Raw genomic sequence first — 23,194 nt, 5'->3', positions numbered from 1 at the left:
TCAGGATTTGCATACTCAAAGGCCAAAGACTGTAATAATAAATCTTGCACCTCTATTTGTGCTACAGCTCTTTGAATGGCTGCACGCAGTCTAGACAAGAAATCAGTGTAAGGCTCACCAGGCCCTTGCATTAACTTAGTAAAAGATTGTGCTGTTTTTCCAGGGGGTTCCACGCATAACCATGCTCGTAAACAACACATACGTATTTGAATGATTCGTAAATCATCAAATTGAGCTTAAGCTTGTAGATTACAAAATGCGCCTGCTCCTATTAATTCATCTAAAAGTGGCTCTGGAGGATTATGGGCTGTATTAGTCCTTGCCATGTTTTCAGCGTCCTCTCTCCACCAAGTTTTAAACTGCATATATTGTCCACGTTCAAGAACAGTTTTGGCAATCGCTTCCCAATCATGAGGAATTAACATGTTTTCGGTAGCATACCCAGACAAAAGTCCTTGAACATAATTAGAATACATCCCATACGCGTTAATGGCTTCTTTTAGCATTTAAAAAATTTTTATATCATGATGGTTATACTCAACATTTACATATCCATTCGGAAATTGATCATTAGCAGGCATAGCTTGTCTAACAATAGGGAAAGCAAAAAATGATTCAGAATATTGCTTTTCTTCCTTATTCATCTCTTCTTCCAAGAATAGTCTATTAGATTCAGGTTTTAGAGGAAAGCGAAACTGACGAGAGGCTCCAACAGGATAAGCTGCTAATTCTAAAGGAGGAGCCGAAGGAATAGTAGGACATGGCTCCTGACATGAAGGGGTGGCAGCATTGTTTTTATTTTCTTCCAATTTAGTCATCAAATTTTTCAACTTTGAAAATATATCAGAAATCTCATTCTGTTGAGAAAGTGGCATCTCATTTTGTTTGCTAGCTTGCTCCCGATCTTTATTACCATCAGAAAAAGCCCCTTCATCACTGGAACCTGAAAAATGCTCTCCTGTCTCAGACACAAGGGGAGGAGGAGGCGGAGGAAGGTCCTCTATAGGAGACTTACGAAACAGAGTACGAAAAGCAGCAGAATGATCGGGAGCAGAATTTGGACGCTGAGGGCGCGCCCCATTTTCACTTTCAGTTTCAGATTGTAATGGTTCCAGGGCAAGGGAAATTAATTTACAAAGAGATCAAACACGGACAGATATAGGGTCTCCATGCTGATGAGCTCTTCTTAAGGCTCGCATAACCTGTTTCCAAACTTTTAAATTTAACTGGTTATGACCAGTAGGTTGAAACCAGTAACAATGTTTACGAACCAGAGCAAACAATTCATCAAAACATTCTGGTTTCACTTTCACTCCTGAACTCCGTAGTAACTGTTTCAGGAGTCTAATGTATTGAAATTCTACTGAATGGGAATTCCCCATTACAGTTACTCTACTGCTCCCGAAGGTTTCGCTTACTCTTGAGCGGACCAATTTCCCCTTCGGTCCCGCGATCACGCGATTACTTACCTTCAGGTCCCTGTTCGGGCGCCAAATGTTGTAGTTTATCTTATGACAGGGCCGAAAGTAAACTCATCACACGAGATGAATTGTGCCGAAGCACAGCAGTAGAGGGCTGCCGCTCGCTCAGGCAAAACAGTGCCGTCTGTCCTGCTGTGGTAGCTCTTATTTAAGCATTACCTAGGTTTACATTTAAAGACTTGTTTTCTTAACATTCCAGAAATACCAAAGCAGCAACATGTTTTTATTGATTATACAATCAATAATGGGCTTTCTTGAAAACATGCCGTGCTTCGTCCTTGAGCGTAAAATCAGCACAAGGACATTGCCTTGTGTTCCCACCATTCTGATTACACTGAAGTAGCACAAGGACATTTCCTTGTGTTCCCATCATTCTGATTATACTGAGGACATCGCATGGATCAGTGCCCGAAGCACTCAATGCTTATTCGCAGGCCCCCGATTTGCCGGGGGGGACGGGGCTCAAGGCATTCAGGACTGTTTACAGTTCTGGCTTATTCGCATGCCCCCGGTTTGCCGGTGGGGGGGGGGGCTCAAAGCAATCAGGACCGCTTGCAGTTCTGGCTTATTCGCCAGTCGCCAGTTTGCTGGGGGGAGGGAGTCACGGGTCACGTCTCCTTTCCATGTCCTCAGTTATTCCACTACACACACTAACTAGTCCTCCTCAAAGATGGGAATGCTTTCTTGAATGTAAAGATCAATTTTTTTTCCCTTTCTTCTGATGCTAGCAATGGAACTTCTTAAAAGATTAGCATTCTTTCCAAACTCTGTTGGGGGTCATGCTGACTCACTGCTCGCTTTGTACATGCTTACTTGGCCTATGAACTTTATGTAAAATGTCAGTATGTCATTTTTTTGCACAATCCTTTGAAAAATGTAAATAATTGTGCCTTCAACTTCTAAAAGGCAGAACAGACCTCAGAGATTCTGAGAGTCTGTCTCCTGGGTGATAATCCTCAGTTTGGGTTGAATAACATTCACTTTTTTCTTCTTAACTTGATTGTTAATTGAGTTTTTGTCAACAGAAGGAAACCAGTCTTAATGGGATACAGCCACACTCTTATGATCTCACTTATCCTTAATTACCTCTATAAATGACCTATGTCCAACTACAATCCCATTGTAGGTTAGGGCTTCAACCTATGAAAAGTATTCTTTTAATATATGTTAGTGGTAATAAAAGGCAAGTGGTTTACTAAAGCTAGGTAATAAAGAGGAAAAGAATATTCAACTTTTAAAAGTATCCTCCAATTGCCAATAGATCACAGTAATTTCTGAAATTGCCTTTATAAAAGCATAATTTCCAAAATATGCCTATTAAATACTGTAAATGCATCACTTCTTTTTTAAAATTTACTTATTTTATTTATTTTATTTTTGGCTGCATTGGTTCTTCGTTGCTGTGCGCAGGCTTTTCTCTGGTTGTGGCGAGCAGCAGCTACTCTTCATTGCAGTGCTCAGTCTTCTCATTGCACTAGCTTCTCTTGTTGTGCAGCATGGGCTCTAGGCACACAGGCTTCAGTAGTTGTGGCACGTGGGCTTCAGTAGTTGTGGTTTGCAAGCTCTAGAGCGCAGGCTAAGTAGTTGTGGCAAATGGGTTTAGTTGCTCTGAGGCATGTGGGATCTTCCTGGGCCAAGGCTCGAACCTGTGTCCCCTGCATTGGCAGGTGGATTCTTAACCACTGCACCACGAGGGATGCTCGTAAATGCATCACTTCTAAGAACTATTTCAAACAAACACAAACTTTCAATTAAAATATTCAATGATGCAAAAATATAGTTTAATAAATTCACTTGAATACTTACACTTGTTATCATATATAACACTGATTATTATCCCACCTGACTAATCCCTCACAAACTCATCATCTTCCCTACAAAAAGTTCTGATCATTCTGATCACTGAGATATCCTCTGATACCTGGCAAAAGAAGCCTTCACCTGCTTCCTCTGCTTCTTTTCTCATCACTCTTCCCATCACACACTATACCAAAAACACATTGATCTTCCTTCAGTCATAAATTCCATGAGACTTTACAACTCAGAGTATTCCCAGGTTTTTTTCTCTCCAAATGAAACATCTATTTTCCCCACTATGCTTTGTAAATTCAAATAAATCTTTTAAGTGTCAACATAGTTTAACGTTTAAAGTGCTGTTATAATCTACACTCTTAAATCTTGAATATTCTCTGTATTACCATAAAATTCCCTGGACCTGTAGTGAATAACAGTATAACATTTTAGAAAATTGGTTTTGAATAATTATGAGTATCTGCTGTTTTTATACTCTACATGTAATATGAAGCAGAGTTATTATCACTGTTATTCGATTTTGAATCAAAATATTCTGAAAGATGAAATGATATAAAATGTGAGCCTACAAATATATAAAGTTGATTAAATAAATGGTAGGGTGTTCCAGAGAGAATTTATAGCCCAGGAGCTACACTTAGAATATTTGTGCTCCTTGCCCAGAAGGCAAAGCAAAATAGAAAGCTGAGTGTCACTACCAAAGATAACAAAAGGATGAATCTTGGTAAGCCTGAAAATACCTTTGCAGAGGTGTTCATTAGACCATGTTGTGGGTTCATAATCAGACTTATCCAAAAAGATAAAATAGAAGAGAACAGGGTAAAAGGAGACAGCATATTCACCAGGATGAGAATGGTGAACACGGCTTTTTTCCCAGAGAATGGTGCTTTGGTCTCATGGGAAAGTCTAGGGAAAACGCTGTTGCTGTGAATGTGTTGGATTCTCTTGTATTTTGTAGTTTTACAGTTGATGACAACAAGAGGATAAGTCAGACCCTGTTACTCCATTACAGCTGTAAGCCACAACACACTGTATGAAATAAGAGTGATTCTGAGTTTTAAAGTCTGACTCTCACTACTGGGCTTCTCTGGGGACTTTGCAAAATTGGAGCTAAGTTTTGGTTTGCAGCACAAGTGGAAGCAAAATAGGAAACTCCATATTAAATTCCCTTCCCTCCCAAAGCTAATTTATAGTTTTTGTACCATTTTTAGAATTATACCAATTGTCTCTGCTGTCCTTTGCATGTTGTGCCTCACTATTTATTTGGGAAAGAGAACACATTAATGATGTTTGTGTTAATCTGTTAGAACTGCCATAACAAAGTACCATACAAGGATTGGCTTAAATAGAAATTTATTTTCTCACACTTCTGGAGGCTGGGAGTCCGAGAGGAAAGTGTCAACAGGTTTGGTATCTCCTGAGGCCTCTCTCCTTGGCTTGGGAAGGCCATCTTCTCACTGGGTCCTCAAATGGCCTTATTTGTCCCTGTGGGCATACACCTAGTGTCTACTCCTCCTATGAGGAAACCAGTACTAATGAATTAGGGCCCCACCCTTATGACCTCATTTAACCTTAATTACCTCCCTAAAGGCCCTGTCTCCAAATACAGTCACTTAGGCGTTAGGACTTTAACATATGTATATTACTAAGTTAATATAACTGTTAGTGGTAATAAAAGGCAATAGAGTTACTAAAGCTGTGAGATAAACAGGCAAAGAGAATTCAACTATTTGAAAGTATCCTGCAGGTGCTAATGGCTCACAGTAATTTCTAGAAGTGACTTTTGTAAAAACATAACTTCCAGGGCTTCCCTGGTGGTGCAGTGGTTGAGAGTCCGCCTGCCGATGCAGGGGACGCAGGTTCGTGCCCCGGTCCAGGAAGATCCCACGTGCTGCGGAGTGGCTGGGCCTGTGAGCCATGGCCACTGAGCCTGCGTGTACGGAGCCTGTGCTCCGCAACGGGAGAGAACATAACTTCCCAAAGCTGCCCACTGAATACTCTAAATTCCATAAATGCATAATCACTACTAACTTTTTAAAACAAATAGAAAGCTCCCAACTGAAACAAACATTAAAAGGTGTTAAAATATAGTTTAATAAAATAAATTCATTTCAATACTTAGCACCTTTTATCTTAAACAATTATGATTATTTGTCCTACTTGACTAATCCCTCACAAAGCCATGGTCTCCCCGACAAAAAACTGTGTTCATTCTAATCCTCGAGATAACCTCAGATACTACTTTCTCTGCTTCTTTGCTACCCACTGTCCCCATCACACAATACCCTAAACAGAAGATCTTCCTTCTGTTCTTGAACTCCACATGTACCTTTCCAACTCAGAGTATTCCCAAGTCTTTTCCTCTCCATTGAAACATATTTTTTCCTACAATGCTTTGTAAATTAAATCTTCTAGATGTCAACATAAATTTCAAATCAGCAGTGGTTTTCTACCCTGAACATTCCTATATATATTATAAATTCTTTGAACCTCTAGTGAATAACACTATACAATTTATATAATTATGTTAAAATAGTTATTAATACCATTCATGTTTCTATACACTATATGCAGTATGAAGCAGTTATCATCATCGTTATTCAATTTTGAATCAAAATGTCCCAGTTGGGTAAACAGCATAAAATGTGAGCCTACAAATATATAAAGTTGATTATGTAAATATTGAGATCTTCTAGAATGAACTTATAACCCAGAGACTACACTTGGAACCTCTGTTCTCCTTGCCCAACAGACAAAACAGAACTGAGAAACTTGTGTGTCACTGTCAAAGAGCAGGAAGCAGATGAATTGCCAGAAGCCTGAAGACACCAGTGCACAGGTGTTCGTCAGACCATGGTGTGGGTTTATCATCAAAGTTATCCAAAAGAACAAAATAGAAGACATCAAGGAAAAGGAGACACACATAGTCATCAGAATGAGCCAGTGCTTATGGTGCTTGTCTCACCTGGATGAGAGCAGCACTCTGGTCTCATGGGAAAGTCTACGGTAAGGCTGTCGTGGTGAATGTGTTGGACTCTCCGTTAGTGTCTGTGCAGAACTAGCCCATCTTCCCCTGCCCTCAGACACGAGAGCTCATGGATCTTGGCCCTTTGCACACTGGGATTTACACCAGCAGGCCCTTGGTTCTCAGGCCTTCGGTCTTGCACTAAATGATACCAGCAGTTTTCCTTGTTCTCCAGTTTGCAGACAGCAGGTTGTGGGACTTCTCAGCCTCCATAACCAATTCCTATAATAAATGTCCTCTTAACATAGTCATCTCTCAGGGGATGTATCCACAGGGACCTGGTTCCAGCTTCCACCACGTGGATATCAGAATCCTCAGATGTTCAATTACCTTACATAAGATGGCCCAGCACAGTTGGCCCTCTGGATGTAGGGGTTCTGCATCTCGGGTTGGCTGAATCCTGGGATGCAGAACTTGCAGATATGGAACTGTATCTATATATCCTACTGCTTCTGTTTTTACGGAGAATGCTAACACAGACAATACAAATTCCCAACTGTAGAAAAGTCCCTGCAATCACAAAGGAAATAATAATCACGTCAATTGAAAGCTGCTCTTTGGCCCCATTCCTGTTTGCCCATTTCTGTCCCCCCTCACCTTGGAAGAACCTAATTAAAGGAATGAGGTCAGTAAACAATTTAAACTAACTCCTGACTTATGCTCTCCTGAATGCACACCATACCTTGCCTGACCTGTTCATTGTTTTCCTAGATTAAAAAGAATTAAGTAAAGAATGACTAGCTCTCTACCCTCGACAGATCCCTAAGCAATCCTACAGGCAAACCCCACAGGGGTAACATCCGAAGTCAGCCAGACTGAATGCAATGGAAAAGTTGCAGAAACTAACCTCCTGCTTTGACGATTCACTGAGATTCTTTCCCCTTTTTCCTTTTAAAAACTATCATGGCTGGGAATTCCCTGGCAGTCCAGTGATCAAGACTTCATGCTTTCACTGCAGTGGGCATGGGTTCGACCCCAGCTCATGAACTAAAATCCCACATGCTGCAACGTGTGGCCAAAAAACAAAACAAAACTGTCATGGCTGACCAGAATGTTCAGAGTTGGTCTCGGGTCATGAGTCCACCTTCTCTCCGGACTGCCAGCTTTTCTGATTAAAACATCTTTCCCTCCTGACACTTCCTTCTCCATTATTGGCTTTTCAGCCGTGAGCAACCAAACCTGAGTTTGGTAATACAATGAGAAAAAATTCTGCATTTATGCTACTCCCAATAGTTCAAGACTCAGGAGACCATTCACATACATGCTTCAACTTTGAACAACGCAGCCACTGTACTATACTAAAATAGCATGTTTCTTTGTTCCCTTCTGAGACTGATGGTGTCAGAGATAAACACAACCAGATGTTAGTTGAAATGATAAAAACAACAATGGAAAAAAACGTTTTATTCAGTAACTACTGACAGCAGGAAAGAGTTGAACTCCATGGTAATTTCTGCAGAGGTGATCAGGTGTTTTAAACGGAGATTGAGAGGGACTTCCCTGGTGGCCCAGTAGTCAGGAATCCACACTTCCACTGCAGGGGACAGAGGTTCAATCCCTGGTTGGGGAACTAAGATCCAGCATGCAGTGTGGCACAGCCAAAAGAAAATAAAAAACAGAAAAAACAACCAAAAAAACAACCAAAAAACCCTGTGAGATATATATATATATATAAATTTTTAAATAAAGGGAGAATTTTTAAATAAAGGGAGAATGAGAAAACAGAAGATGGGAGTTCAGTAGTCACAGAACTGAAACATTATAAAGTGTTGGGAAATGTAAACAAGATTAGTGCAGCTGTATTTGATAGGCAGTAATTATGAAAACTAGGATTCTATCCTATCCAAAGAGACTGAGAGACACCAAAAAGACTGAGAGAAAGAGGCCTAATTAATCCTGATGACTACATTTCAATGGATTAGCCTCAGCTCTTTGAGAAACATACATATAATTATAAACTCTTCTTAGTAAATGCTGAAAAAAAGAGGCTGGTGGAGGGGTGCCATTCATCAAGTTTACTTAGAACTAAGTAAATTCTCCTGGCAGATTAATCTGAAACTGTAAAGTACATGTCTCCATTACATTGTGTGAAACAAAAGGATTGAAAAAACTCAAGATATGTTCTTCGAGTACTGAAAGCAATTATTCCATAAAGCAGTAAAATGGGTATCTTTGTTGTTTCACTGTCCTACTCGTTAAAGAAAAGGAAAATCGTCAATGAATCAAAGAATAAGCAGAAAAGGAAATTCCCTGGTGGTCCAATGGTTAGGACTTTCACTGCAAGGGCCCAGATTCAATCCCTGTTTGATGAACTAAGATCCTAAAAGCTGTGCAGTGTAGCCAAAATAAATAAATAAATAATAAAGCAGAAAACAAAATGAGACATTTAACCAAAGATAGCAAATATAAATCTGAAAAGATGCTAACCATGAATCCTTAGGGAAATTCAATTAAAACAGTGAGAGAGCACAGCAAACTCATAAAAAGAGTTTAAAAAAAAAAAAAAGACTGACCAACTAATTATTCACTAAGATGTGGAGGAAATGGAACCTTCATACAACTGCTGGTATGAATACAAAAAAATACACAACACTGTAAATCAACTAGATTCCAATAAAATTTTTTTTAAAAAAAGAAAAAGAAAAAAATACCATGTTTAAATAGCAATTTGTTAGTTTCTTCAAAAGCTAAACGTTCACCTAACTTTGTGATTCAAACACTGCAATCTAATTTTTTGGCCAAAAGATAAAAGAAACAAATATCCAGATTAAGAACTGTACACAAATGCTTGCACAAGTTTATTATCAACCATCAAAACACGGAATTAACCCAAATAGCCATAAACAGGTGAATGGATAAATACTGTTATATCGAATGGTAAGAATATTACTTAAAAAAATAAAAAAGAGCTCCTCATTTAACATCATTGATGAATCTCAAAATAATTATAAAACACAAAACCAGGAGAAAACAAAAGTAAACATTTTACGATTCCATCAGGTAAATTATAGAAATCGCAAGGGTATCTATTACAAGGAGAAATAAATCAATGGTTGCTTGGATGGCTGTGAAGGGCAGGGACACAGAGATTATAAAAGAACATGGAGCAAATACACAGTGATAGACATGGTCACTACCATGACTGTGATGATGTTTTCACAAGTATCATGTGTATGTCAAAACTTATCAAATACTTCACTTTAAATGTGTGTACTTTACTACATGTAAATTACACCTAAATAAAACTTTAAAAAAACACTTCAAGATAAACAAAATCTGTATGCCCCACTTTTTTGGAAAATAGATTTGACAGCCCTATAGTGACTCCACCATCTTTCTGTCATGCCCTCTGGGGGTCAATCCTGCCTCAGTGGCAGCAAACACTGGCAAGTAATAAAGGACATTTCCACTTCAGTCCACAGGAATGTTGGCTGGCTCACAAGAGCCACATCCCTAGACTACTTTTCTCTACCTTTCTTTTTTCTGCCTGTGCAGCAACGGCCTTGAGGCGAACATTACAGGGAGGTTACAAAAATCCACAAAACTTTCCAATTATCTTCTGTGACAATGACCTCAACTACACAAGTTAAACATGCCTGGAGGTCCTGAGATTGTGTACACACTGATCCTGCACATCAGTCATCGTCACAAACACATCTGTGGATGCACTTTTAGAAGAAGCACATTCCAATGAGCTGACTGCTGTCTCCTTTGCTCCCTACTAACACAGTTTCTGTATCAGTTTCAGTTTCCCCTGACCCCTATAGTCTTACAACCAGTGACTGTCACCCATGGAATTGTGGACATCAGAGCACATGCTCTTTGCAAGACCATGGGAGATGCCTATCAACAGTGCTGACATCTCTTGTGATACCCCCCATGAACAGGGGAAAAAATTCATGCTGTTCCAAGAACTTGAGATTGTCACACCTTACTCCTCTTGAGGGTGATGTCTGAGTCTCCTAAAGCTCATAGCATCCAGGCTTCAAATGAGGACCAAAAAGCCCTGCCCTCTCTCCTACAACTTCACCGGCACCAATGCAATTTGACCAAAAATGACAAGCCACGTTTTGCAATCGTACTATCCTCCCTGAGGCCCATGCCTGTGGAGCCTAAATCTCCTTATAAAAAATCTCTAGCAGTACAAAGAACTCCAAAAACAAAATAGGCCTTAAACAGTAAGGCATCCATATTATACAAACCAAAACAATGTGTGGCACACAGTTTGGGTTGGTGACTTGCTAGATGGAAAAACTGAGCATGAGAGAATATGTCCCTGGAAAATGTTGTCCTTCTCTGCACATTGTCAGCTGAATTCATATGACGTTCTCGGGGCCAACATTCCTTCAGGCTTTTGTACACATAGTCAGAGAGGGGGGAACACCAACCCCTAACAGACTGGGCTACCACTCCTGGTTTGCTCCAACACTTGGTAGAACAGAGGTCAGTTTCCCTGAGCTGGTGACTGATGCACACTGTGTGGACCTGCCAGGCGATAGAGGTAAAACGGCCACAGAAACGGGCAGTGACATAAATCTGGGAAGAGACCTGGACAGGTTACAAAGTGCAATACAGCCACACGTGCTACCCACATAACTGAAATTTCAGGGGTATCTCCCACTGTGGACAACTGATGTATGAGACTGAATTCAGATGGGCCACTCCTCAGTTTCTTCCAACGTCATTACCCTGAAGAAGAAAATTGCACTTTTCCTTGCACATTCAAGGCCTTTCTCCAGTGTAAACTCTACCATGTATACTGGGGTGAATTCTTTTGTTTTTTAAATATTTATTTGGCAGTGTCGGGTCTTAGTTGCGGCACATGGGATCTTCGTTGCAGTGCACAGGCTCTAGAATGTGTGGGCTCAGTAGTTGAGGCTCGCAGACTTAGTTGCCCCATGGCATGGGGGATCTTAGTTCCCCGACCAAGGATAGAACGCACATTGCCTGCACTGGAAGGTGGATTCTGAACCAAAGGACAAACAGGGAAGTCCCACGAGATGAATTCTTTAGGAAACAATTTCCCAAATTCCTGGCATGAATAAGGCTCTTCCTGTGAACTCTAATAAGAACAAAAGTTGGAACTAGAAGTAAACAACTTCCCACATTCACAACACACATTAAGACCTTCCACCTCTGTCAACATGGACGTGGAAGGAGTGCAAAGCTCTGGGGAAAAGATTTCTCACATTCACTATCCTCATATGACCTCGATCTTGTGTGAACTCTCTGATGATAATGGAGGCCAGACCTAGAAGAAAAAGATCTCCCACATTCACTGCATTTATAAGGCTTTTCTCCAGTATGAATTATACAGTGTTCAGTGAGATAAGAATTTGCTCTAAAGGACTTCCCACATTCAGTGCATTCATAAGGACTTTGGTTACTGTGAAGTCTCTGATGTTCACGGAGAATGGAACTACAAATAAAAGATTTCCCACATTCACTACACTCATATGGCCTCAATCCTGTGTGAATTCTCTGATGATAACGGAAAACATACCTAGATGAAAAAGCTTTCCCACATTCACTGCATTTATAAGGCTTTTCTCCAGTGTGAACTCTACAGTATTCAATGAGAGAAGACTCTCTCCTAAAGGTTTTCCCACATTCACTGCACTCATAAGGGCTTTCTCCAGTGTGAGCTCCCTGATGATAATGAAGGTTCCTCCGAGTAGTAAAAGATTTCCCACATTCATTACACTCATAAGGCCTTTCTCCTGTGTGAATTCTCTGATGATTACTGAGGTTGGAACTAGAGGAAAAAGATTTCCCACATTCACTGCACACATAAGGCCTTTCTCCTGTGTGGACTCTGTGATGATAACGGAGGGTGGAACAAGAGTAAAAACATTTCCCACATACAGTGCACTCATAAGGCCTATCTCCAGCATGAGTCTTCTGATGATAACACAGGGCAGAGCTGGAGGTAAAACATTTTCCACACTCACTGCACTCATAAGGCCTTTCTCCTGTGTGAACTCTCTGATGATAACGAAGGCCAGAGTGAGAGGTAAAAGACTTCCCACATTCACTACATTCATAAGGCCTTGGTCCAGTGTGAAATCTCTGATGATAATGGAGGCCATGGCGAGACATAAAAGATTTCCCACATTCAATGCATTCATAAGGCCTTTTTCCACTATGAACCTTCCAGTGTTGAGTGAGGTAAGATTGATGACTAAAGGATTTCCAACACTCACTGCACTCATAAGGCCTTTTTCCTGTGTGAACTCTCCGGTGGAGAATGAGTATCGAGCTATTGGTAAAAGATTTCCCACATTCACTGCAAGCAAAAGGCCTTTCCCCTTTATGTACTCGCTGGCGTAGGACGAGCACCAAGCTATTAGTAAAAGAGTTCCCACACTCACTGCAATCGTAAGGCCTTTCTCCTGTGTGAACTCTCCAGTGTACAATTAGGTAAATTTTCATCTAAAAGATATCCCACATTGAGTACACTCATAACGCCTTTCTCCAGTGTGAAATGTCCGTTCTCGAACTATGATGGATCTGCGGCTCAAAGACTGTGCACATTCACTGCACAAGTAACAATTTTCTCCAATGTGACTTCTCCAGGGATAAATAAGGACAAAGTTTTGGTTAAAGGATTTCCCACATTTGCTGCACTTGTACTGCCTTGCCGCAGTACGAATTCTTCGATGCAGATTGAGGGTTGAGGTTTGCCTGAAAGATTTTCCACATTCATGACACGCATGAAGCCTTTCTCCAGTATGCACTCTCTGATGCACAACAAATGAGGATTTGTACCTGAATGTCTTCCCACATTCACTGCACACAAAACAATGTCTTCCAGGGTGGACACCCTGGTTCTGAACAAATGCATGTTTCGGGCTGAAGGCTTTCTTGAATTCTCCCCAGCTGTAATGACTTTCTCTGCTTTGTAAAGTTGCCTCATGCTGGGCAATCTTGTTTGGCTTCTCCCTGGTGTGAGTGGTCTGTTGCTGGAGATGTCCCAAGGTGGCCAGAAAGTCTTTCCCTACTTCCTCACAGGTAAAGGGCTTCCTTAACACATGGCATTTGCAGCTTTTCACAAACAAGGCCCTGACTACAGCATTACTGAAGGATTTCTCTGCCATGTGCTGCTTTTGGTGTTTTAGGAGGTTTGCACTAAAATGAAATCGTTTCATACATATTCTACACCTGAACACTTTCTGGCTGTGTTGTGTTTCTTCATGCTCAGTCAAGTGAAAAATACTTTGCAAGACCAGACTACACGTCTCACTGGAGTAGTTCTTCTGGGAAAACAAAGGTGCCTTAGGAGTCCTGGCCTGTGATATGCTTATAGAAATGCTTTGTTGAAAGGGTGCTTCTGCATCCTTTGCTCCACAGCAGCAACATGAATGCAAATAAATGATGGTGAAACACACGCAAATAAACATGTTGACTTTATAGGAAGGGGGCAACATCATCATAAAGGTAATGTGTCACATCTAGGAAGGAGTCTACAGGATGCTTTTCCAGAAAGGAGACTTGTAATTCCACTGGGGAAGTGGCTACTAGGCATGAATGAGCCTCTAAGGCAAAAGAATGATACACTACACCAGAGGAAGGACATTAGGATAGGGTGCAGCACCAAGTAGAGAGGCATATTCTAGAACTTGTTCATATGCCAGAGGATTCCTGCAGGACCTATTCTGCTAGTGACGTGACACTGTGTAGAAGCATATGTCCAAACCCAGCAGAAACCAACTACAGTAGAATAGCTGCTGTTCAAGGCCAATTTAAGGATGTGTGGACACCTCATAGCACATGCGGACCAAAGCTGCAGAGCAGGAGAGGAGGATATATGAGAGTAATGGCTGAGATTTGAAGTCCAGAGACATGGGTCTTGTCCCTGGGCTGGAAGTCAGAGTAGATATCACAGTGAAGTAAAACTGACTAGTCAGCACAGGCTTAACAGTGGGAAAGGGAAATACACATGGGCTGTGGTGTGGGCAACAACCAAAAACATACTGGCTAAATGAGAAACATTCCTGGTATGATCTGAACACAGTACTGATGTCACACCCTCCAGGTTCACCAGGGCAAGGTACCTGTGAGTTCACCTTGCAGACTTGGCTATTGAGAATCCCTATAATTTTTGGTGTCCCTGACCTCAGCTGACAGCTGCAGAGCCACTACATGGCTGGTCCCTTCTGACAGCCAAAACTGCCACACCCCACCTAGCCAATGATCTTGTAACCAACCCAAGTTAAGGTCTCTCCCTATCAAAACAAGTCTGAAAATCCGGATGATGTGACTGATCCATCAAATGCAGAAACATGAAAAAAAGGCTCCAAGAAACATGGAATATCAAGGAAACAAGACATCACCAAAGGAGCATAAGTTTCCAGCAAGTGAACCCAAAGAAATGCATATCTATAAACAACTGGACAAAGATTTCAAAATAAATGTTTTAAGGAAGCTCCAGGAGAACACAAACAGAAACTCAATGAAAGCAGGAAAAAAATACACAAACAAATCAACAGGTTCCAAGAATGGGAGTTCCTTGGCAGTCCAGTGGTTAGGGCTTCACACTCCCACTGCACGGGGTACAGGTTCCATTCCTGGTCAAGGAACTAAGATCCTGCATGCCACACAGTGCATCCAAAAATAACAAACAAACAAGAAAACCCAAGAAGTTCCGAGATAGAAAAAAAAAAAAGGAAAAGGAATTAAATTTTGCAGCTGAAGAACACAATGAATGAAATGAAAAATACAACAGAGAACAGCAAACTTGATCAAGCAGGAGAAAAGTCTGTGACCTTGAATCAGGTGATTTGAAATTATCCAGCCAGAGGGAAAAAAGACTGAAGAAAACCTATGTAAATTATGGGATACCATTAAGAGAAATAATATTCGTACTGTGGAAGTGCCACAAGAAGTGACAGAGAAAGGAGCAGAAAGCTTATTTAAATAAAAAATGGTGGAAACAATCAACCAAATCGAGAGAGGTGTGGACATGCAGGTACATTATGTGCATAGGTCCCCATCCAGATTCAATCCAACAAGATCTTCACTGAGATACAGTGAAATGAAAGCTTGAAAAGTCAAAGACAGAGAATTTTGAAAGCAGTAAAAAAAAAAATCCCATAACATATAAGAGAAGCCCTGTAAGGCTATAAGCACATTTCTCAGCAGAACCCATGCAACCTAGGAGAGAGTGGGACATTAAATTCAGAATGCAGAAGAAAAAAACCCTGGCAACTAAGAAATACTTTATCTGGCAAAGCTGTCCTTCAGAAATGAAGGAGTGATAAAAACTCTCCTGCACAAACAAAAGCTGAGACAGTTCATCACCATTCAACCTGCCTTATCAGAAATGCTAAACGGAGCTTTTCAAGCTGAAAAGAGAACACTAATTAGTAACAGGAAGATACACAAAAATATAAAGCACAGTGGTAAAGGTTAAGTATATACTCAAATTCAGAATATGCTAACACTGTAACATGGTGGTGTGGTAATCATTTAATACTAGTATAAATGACAAAAGACAAAAATATTAAAAATTACTACAGCCACAATTGGTTCTTAATAACTACAAGTATAAAAAGATATATACTGTCACACCAAAAACATAAATGCAGGGACTTCCCTGGTGGCGCAGTGGTTAAGAATCCGCCTGCCAATGCAGGGGACATGGGTTCGAGCCCTGGACTGGGAAGAAGCCACATGCTGTGGAGCAACTAAGCCCGCGTGCCACAACTACAGACGCCCACATGCCTAGAGCCCATGTTCTGCAACAAGAAAAGCCACTGCAATGAGAAGTCTGAACACTGCAACGAAGAGTAGCCCCCACTCACCGCAACTGGAGAAAAAAGCTCACGGGCAGCAACGAAGACCCAACACAGCCAAAAATAAAAATTTTCTTTTAAAATGTAGGGTTTCCCTCATGGCACAGTGGTTGAGAGTCCACCTGCCGATGCAGGCGACACGGGTTCGCGCCCTGGTCCAGGAGGATCCCACATGCCACGGAGCGGCTGGGCCTATGAGCCATGGCCACTGGGCCTGCGTGTCCGGAGCCTGTGCTCCGCAACGGGAGAGGCTACAACAGTGAGAGACCCATGTACCACACACAAAAAAAAAGCAAATGTAAATGCAAAAGGGGTGAGATACTAAAAGGGGATTTTTCCCCTTTTATTTATTTATTTTTATTGAAGCATAGTTGATTTACAATGTTGTATTAATTATTGCTATACAGCAAAGTGATTCAGTTATACATATATATACGTTCTTTTTTAAAATATTATTTTCCTTTATGGCTTATCAGAGGATACTGAATATACTTCTCTGTACTATATGGTAAGACTTTGTTGTTTATTCATTCTATATTTAAAAGCTTACACCTGGGAATTCCCTGGTGGTCCAGTGGTTAAGAATCCACCCTCCAATGCAGGGGACGTGGGTTTTATCCCTGGTTGGGGAACTAAGATCCCACATGCCACAGGGCAACTAAGACCGCGTAGCTCAACTAGAGACCCTGCGTGCCGCAAACTATAGAGCGCATGCACTCTGTAGTCCGCATGCCACAACTGTACAGCCCGCATGCTCTGGAGCCTGTAATCACAAATAGAGAGAAGCCTGTGTGCCACAACAAAGATCCCATGTGTCGCCATTAAGACCCAACGGAGCCAAAATAAACAAATAAATAAATTTTAAGGAAAAAACAGCTTACACCTGCTAACCCCAACCTCCCACTCCATCCCTTCCCCAACCCCCTCTCTCTTAGCAACCACCAGTCTGTTCTCTATCTCTGTGATTCTGTTGCTGTTTCACAGATAGGTTCATTTGTGTCATATATTAGACTCCACATATAAGTGACATCATATGGTATTTGTATTTCTCTTTCTGATTTACTTCACTTAATATGATAATCTCTAGGTCCATCTATGTTGCTGCAAATGTCAGACTTCCTTCTTTATGGCTGAGTAGTATCCCATTGTATATGCTGGGTTGGCCAAAAAGTTCGTTTGGGTTTTTCTATAAGATGTTATGGAAAAACCTGAATGAACTTTCTGTCCAACCCAATATATACCACATCTTTTTAAACCATTCATCTATTGATGGGCATTTAGGTTGTTTCCATGTCTTGGCTATTGTGAATAGTGCTGCTATGAACATTTGGGTGCATATATCTTTTTGAATTATAGTTTTATCTGGATATATGCCCAGGAGAGGGATTGCTGGATCATATGGTAATCCTTTTAGTTTTCTGAGGAACTTGCATACTGTTTTCCACAGTGGCTACACCAACTTACATTCCCAAGAACAGTGCAGGAGGGTTCTAGAATGGGACTTTCTGTATAAAACTGACATTAAGTTATCAGCTTAAAATACTGTTATGTTTCATGAAAACCTGATGGTAAACACAAAAGCAAAAACCTACAGTAGATATGCAAAAGAGAAAGAGAAAGGAATCAAAGAACACTGCTACCGAAAACCATCAAATCACAAAGGAAGAAAGTGAGAAAGAAAAAAGGAACTAAGGAACTACAAAAATTAACAATATGGCAATTAGAAAGTCCTTACAAAATTCTCTCCATTCAGAAGACACACAGTGACTGAGGATAAAGCCTTCAAGAGACTCACATCAGCTTTAAGGACATAAATAGGCTAAAAGAGAAGGAATTGAAAAAAAACTCCATACAAATGGAAACCAAAAAACAGTAGCTTATACTTATAAATAGTCTACATTTAGACAAGAAAAATAAACTTCAACTCAAAACCTACCACAAGAGACAAAAAAAGTCATTAAATAATTATAAAGGTGTTGATTCATCAAGAGAACAGAACATATTATAAGTAATATGCATCTAACACCAGAGAACTTAAATGTATAAGGCAAACACTAAGAAAGTGGAAAGTAGAAAAGAAAGCAATGAAATAGTATTAGCAGACTCCAATACCCATCTTTTGAGAAAGGGTAGATTAACCAAATAGAAAATCAATAAGGAAATATTTAATGACATTTTAGCTCAAACATTGACCAAATACTGAATGGAACTTTAGACCACCTCAACCTAACAAACATACACAGAACATGCAATTCAACTACATCAGAATACATTCTTTTCAAGAGGACACAGAACACTCTCTACGAAAGATCATATGTTAGGTCACAAAACAAGTCTTAACACATTTAAGAAGACTGAAATCATATCAAGAATCTTATCCAGCCATGAGGGTTGGAAACTACAAATCAGTAACATAATATATTTGTGAATGTGGGAAAGTTCAAACATATATGAACATTAAACAACACATTCCTGGGACTTCCCTGGTGGCGCAGTGGATAAGACTTCATGCCCCCAATGCATGGGGCCCGGGTTCAATCCCTGGTCAGGGAACTAGATCCAACATGCATGCCACAACTAAGGAGCCCATGTGCCACAACTAAGGAGCTGGCAAGCCTCAACTAAGGAGCACACATGCTGCAACTAAGACCCCATGCAACCAAATAAATAAATAAGTGAATATTTTTAAAAAACCCACCACATTCCTGAACCGTTAATGTGTTGAAGAAAAAAATCAGAAGGAAAAGTAAAATTATCTTGAGACAAAGTAAAATGGATCAAAACATGACAAAACTTACGCGACGCAGCAAAAGAATTTCTAAAAGCAAATCTGATAGCAATAAATGCCTATATTAAGGAAAAAGAAAAATCTAAAATACACAAACTCACTTTACAACACAAGGAACTAGGAAAACAAACAACTAAGCTCAAATGTAGAAGGAAGGAAATAACAAAGGTCAGAGCAGAAATAAAATACAGACTGAAGAAACAATAGGAATGTTAACAAAGCTGAGAGCTGGTTTTTGAAAAGAAACAAAATTGACAAACCTTCAGCTACATTAAATTAGAAAAGAGGAGACTCAAATAAATGAACTCAGAAATGGAGGAGATATTACAACTGATATTATAGATATACAAAGATCATAAAAAACTATAATGAACAATTAAGTGTCAACGAACTGGATAAAGTAGAAGAAATTATTTGAAACAACCTAGCAGCACTAAATCATGAAGAAAAAAAATCTAAATAGGTCAGTAACAAGTAAGGATACTGAATCATTAATCAAAAATCTCCCAACAAGCTAAGCAACAAGGATATATTTTACAGCACAGAGAAATACAGCCATTGTTTGCCATCCTTCCTTCCTTCCTCCCTCCCTCCCTTCCTTGGGTCTTCATTGCTGCATGCGGGCTTTCTCTAGTTCCGGTGAATGGAGGCTACTCTTTGGTCCAGCGTGCAGGCTTCTCATTGCGGTGGCTTCTCTTGTTGCGGAGCACGGGCTGTAGGTACACAGGCTTCAGTAGCTGTGGTATGTGGGCTCAGTAGTTGTGGCACACGGGCTTAGTTGCTCTGCAGCATGTGGGATCTTCCCAGACCTGGGCTCAAACCCATATCCCCTGCACTGGCAGGTGGATTCTTAACAACTGCACTCACACACTGCAACAAAGAAGCCCATGCACCTAGAGCCCATGCTCCACAACAAGAGAAGCCACTGCAATGAGAAGTCCGCTGACCACAATGAAGAGTAGCCCCTGCTAGCCACAACTAGAGAAAGACCGCACACAGCAATGAAGACCCCATGCAGCCAAAAATAAATAAATAAATTTATTTAAAAAAAAAAAAAAAAGATGCCCACTGTCCTCATTTCTATTCAGTACTGTTCTGGAAGGCCTACCCAGGACACTTGGTCAAGAGAAAATGGTAATAATAATAAAATCGTAAAAGAAGTAAAATTGTGTCTGCAGAAGGCATGAGCTTATATATAGAGTACCCTAAAGACTCCCCCCTAAAACTGTTACAAATATTAAACAAATTCAGTAAAACTGCAGGATACAAAATCAATATGTAAAAATCAGTTGCATTTTTATAAACTAAGAATGAAATATTGGAATAAGAAACTAGGAAAGCAATCACATTTACAATATCAAAACCAATAAAATACATATGAATAAATATAACAAAGGAAGTAAAAGATCTGGACTCTGAAAATTATAAGACACTGATAAAAGAAAGTGACACAAATAAATGAAAAGATATCCAATGTCCTTGTATAGGAAGAATTAATAATGTTACAATGTCCACACTGCCCAACACGATATACAGATTCAATGCAATTCCTTTCAAAATCACAATGCAATTTTTCACAGAAATAGAACATGAATCCTAAAGTTCATATGGAGCCACAAATGACCTCAAAGAGCCAAAGAAATCTTGAGCAAGAAGATCAGAGCTGAAGATATCAAACGTCCCAATTTTGAAATACATTGTGAAGCTGTAGTAATCAAAACAGTATGGTACTGTCATAAAAACAGACACATAGAGGAATGGAACAGGATAAAGTACCCAGGAAAAAGTCCCAAACATATATGGTAAACTAATCTTTGACAAGGGTGCAAAGAACACAGGATGGGGAAAGGACAGTCTCTTCAATAAAAGGTGTTGGGAAAATTGGATATTCACATGCAAAACAATGAAACTGGACCCCTACTACTACTAATAATTAACTCAGAGTAGATTGAAGAGTTAAACAGAAGACATGAAAATGTCAAACTCCTTGGGGGAAAAAAACAGAGAATACGCTATGTGGCAGTTGTCTTGGTAATGACTTTTTTTTTTTTTAATACAACATGAAAAGTACAGGGAAAAAAAAATAACAAGTGAAACTTCATCAACCGAAAAAGCTTTTCTGCATAGCAAAAGAATCAAAAAAATAATAGGGCTTCCCTGGTGGCGCAGTGGTTGACAGTCCGCCTGCCAATGCAGGGGACACGGGTTCGTGCCCCGGTCCGGGAAGATCCCACATGCTGCGGAGCGGCTGGGCCCGTGAGCCATGGTCACTGAGCCTGTGCGTCCGGAGCCTGTGCTCTGCAACGGGAGAGGCCACAACAGTGAGAGGCCTGCGTACCACAAATAAATAAATAAATAAATAATAATGCCGCCTACAGAATGGGAGAAAATATTTGCAAGCCATGTACCTAATAAAGGGATAATATTTTGAACATGTAATGTACTCATACAAATCAGCAGAAACAGAATAATCTGATTAAAATATGGGCAGAGGGTCTTAACTAAGCAAACTGTTTCTTGGTGTGCTTTCCCACTTGCTGTTGTGCTATGTCTCTAGCAATAAACTTTATACCTGTTTTACAAAAAATATATATATATGGGCAGAGGATCTGATTAGGCATTATTCCAAAGATGATATACAAATGGCTAACAAGTATATAAAAAATTGATCTTCCTCACTAATAATCAGGGAAATGTAAATCCAAACCACAATGAGATATTACTATATAACTGTTAGGATGGCTATCATCAAAAAGTCAAGATGGTAGGATGAATTGGGAGATTGGGATTGACATATATACACTATTGATACTGTGTATAAAGTAGGTAACTAATGGAGAACATACTGTATAGCACAGGTAACGCTACTCAATGCTCTATGGTGACCTAAATGAGAAGGAAATCCAAAAAATAGGGAATACATGTATATGTATAGTTGATGCACTTTGCTGTACAGTACAAACTAACAAAATACTGTAAAGCAACGATACTCCAAGAAAGAAAGAAGAAAAATAGAGAGAATGAGAGAGAGAGAGAGGAAGGGAAGAAAGAAAGAGAGAAAGAAAGAAAGAGAGAGAGAAAGAAAGGAAGGAAGGAAGGAAGGAAGAAAGAAAATGAAATGGGAGGGAGGGAGGAACAAAGACAGACAAGAGTTAAGAGTTGGCAAAAGTATACAGATAAGGGAACCCTTGTACACTTGTTAGCAAGATAAACTGGTACAGGCATTATGGATAAACAGTATGGCAGTTCCTCAAAAATTCAAAACAGAACTATCATACGATCCAGCAGTCCCACTGCTTGGATATAGCCCAAGAAATGAAATCCAAAGGGGAAAAGATAACCTGCACTGTCACGTTCACAGCAGCATTATGGATAATACACAAGATATGGAAACAACCTGAGTGTCCATCTACGTAGGGATGGATAAACAAGGTGTGATATACTCACACACACACATGCATGCCTTGAATATTATTTAGCCTTAAAAACAAAGGAAGTCCTGCCATATGGGACAACATGGATGAACCAGATGGACATTATGCCAAATAATGTATGATATCACTTACATGTAGAATTTAAAACAAACAAAAACGTTGAACTCAGAGAAACAGAGAGTGGAAGGCCGGGGCTGTGGAATGGGACAAATGGCAAGGTGTTGCTCAAAAAGCACAAATCTTCAGTTACAAGATGATACAAATCATTAAATATACTGCAGGATTACAGACCTCAAATTCTTCCCCATGAGGATCCAGTACAGCAAATATTGGGGTTGCAGGGGAGAGAAGAAGGAACTGTGAACAACCCAGCCATACTGACCACAGCAACTATCCAGAAAGCTGGAGAAACAAGCAATGCCTGAAGTCCACATGTCACAAGGAAAGAGCACCCCCAGAGAAAAGGGGGGTGAGCCAGAATACAGAGCTCCCTCCTGGTCACTGGAAGACTGCGAGAGTCTTACCCAGTGAGGATATGAGTTGTAAAGTTCTCCAGCATCACATCGTGGTACAAGTGTCTCTGAACCTCATCAAGGAGCCTCCAGTCCTCCACGAGAAGTACACGGCGATATCTTCAAAGGTCATACTATCCTGTCAACATGGGGACAGATGAAACAATGAAACACTCTGAGAACCCACAGTCCATCATCTACCCCACTATCATCCTCCTCCCAAGCTTCCCACCTCAAAGGAGATACCAGGACCTGGTGCTACTGATGCTCACTCTTTCCTCAGGTCCCATGAACCACTGCATTCAGCCCTCAGCAATAACAGTCAGGGAGACACATAGATGGTATATA

At 40.3% G+C, this 23,194-nt stretch overlaps 2 protein-coding genes across 2 annotated transcripts; both read right to left on the bottom strand.

Moving 5' to 3' along the window:
* Positions 1–11,304: 11,304 nt before the first annotated feature.
* Positions 11,305–12,750, bottom strand: LOC116744023 (zinc finger protein 135-like). The gene has a single exon (XM_032613309.1). The coding sequence runs from the start codon at positions 12,748–12,750 to the stop codon at positions 11,458–11,460; it is 1,293 nt and encodes a 430-aa protein (XP_032469200.1). The 3' UTR covers positions 11,305–11,457.
* LOC116744022 (zinc finger protein 154-like) lies at positions 12,747–13,485 on the bottom strand. The gene has a single exon (XM_032613308.1). The coding sequence runs from the start codon at positions 13,464–13,466 to the stop codon at positions 12,747–12,749; it is 720 nt and encodes a 239-aa protein (XP_032469199.1). The 5' UTR covers positions 13,467–13,485.
* Positions 13,486–23,194: the final 9,709 nt, after the last annotated feature.

Source organism: Phocoena sinus, chromosome 19, assembly GCF_008692025.1.
Source record: "Phocoena sinus isolate mPhoSin1 chromosome 19, mPhoSin1.pri, whole genome shotgun sequence".
Lineage (NCBI taxonomy): Eukaryota > Metazoa > Chordata > Mammalia > Artiodactyla > Phocoenidae > Phocoena > Phocoena sinus.
This window is presented reverse-complemented; position numbering and strand designations above follow the sequence as displayed.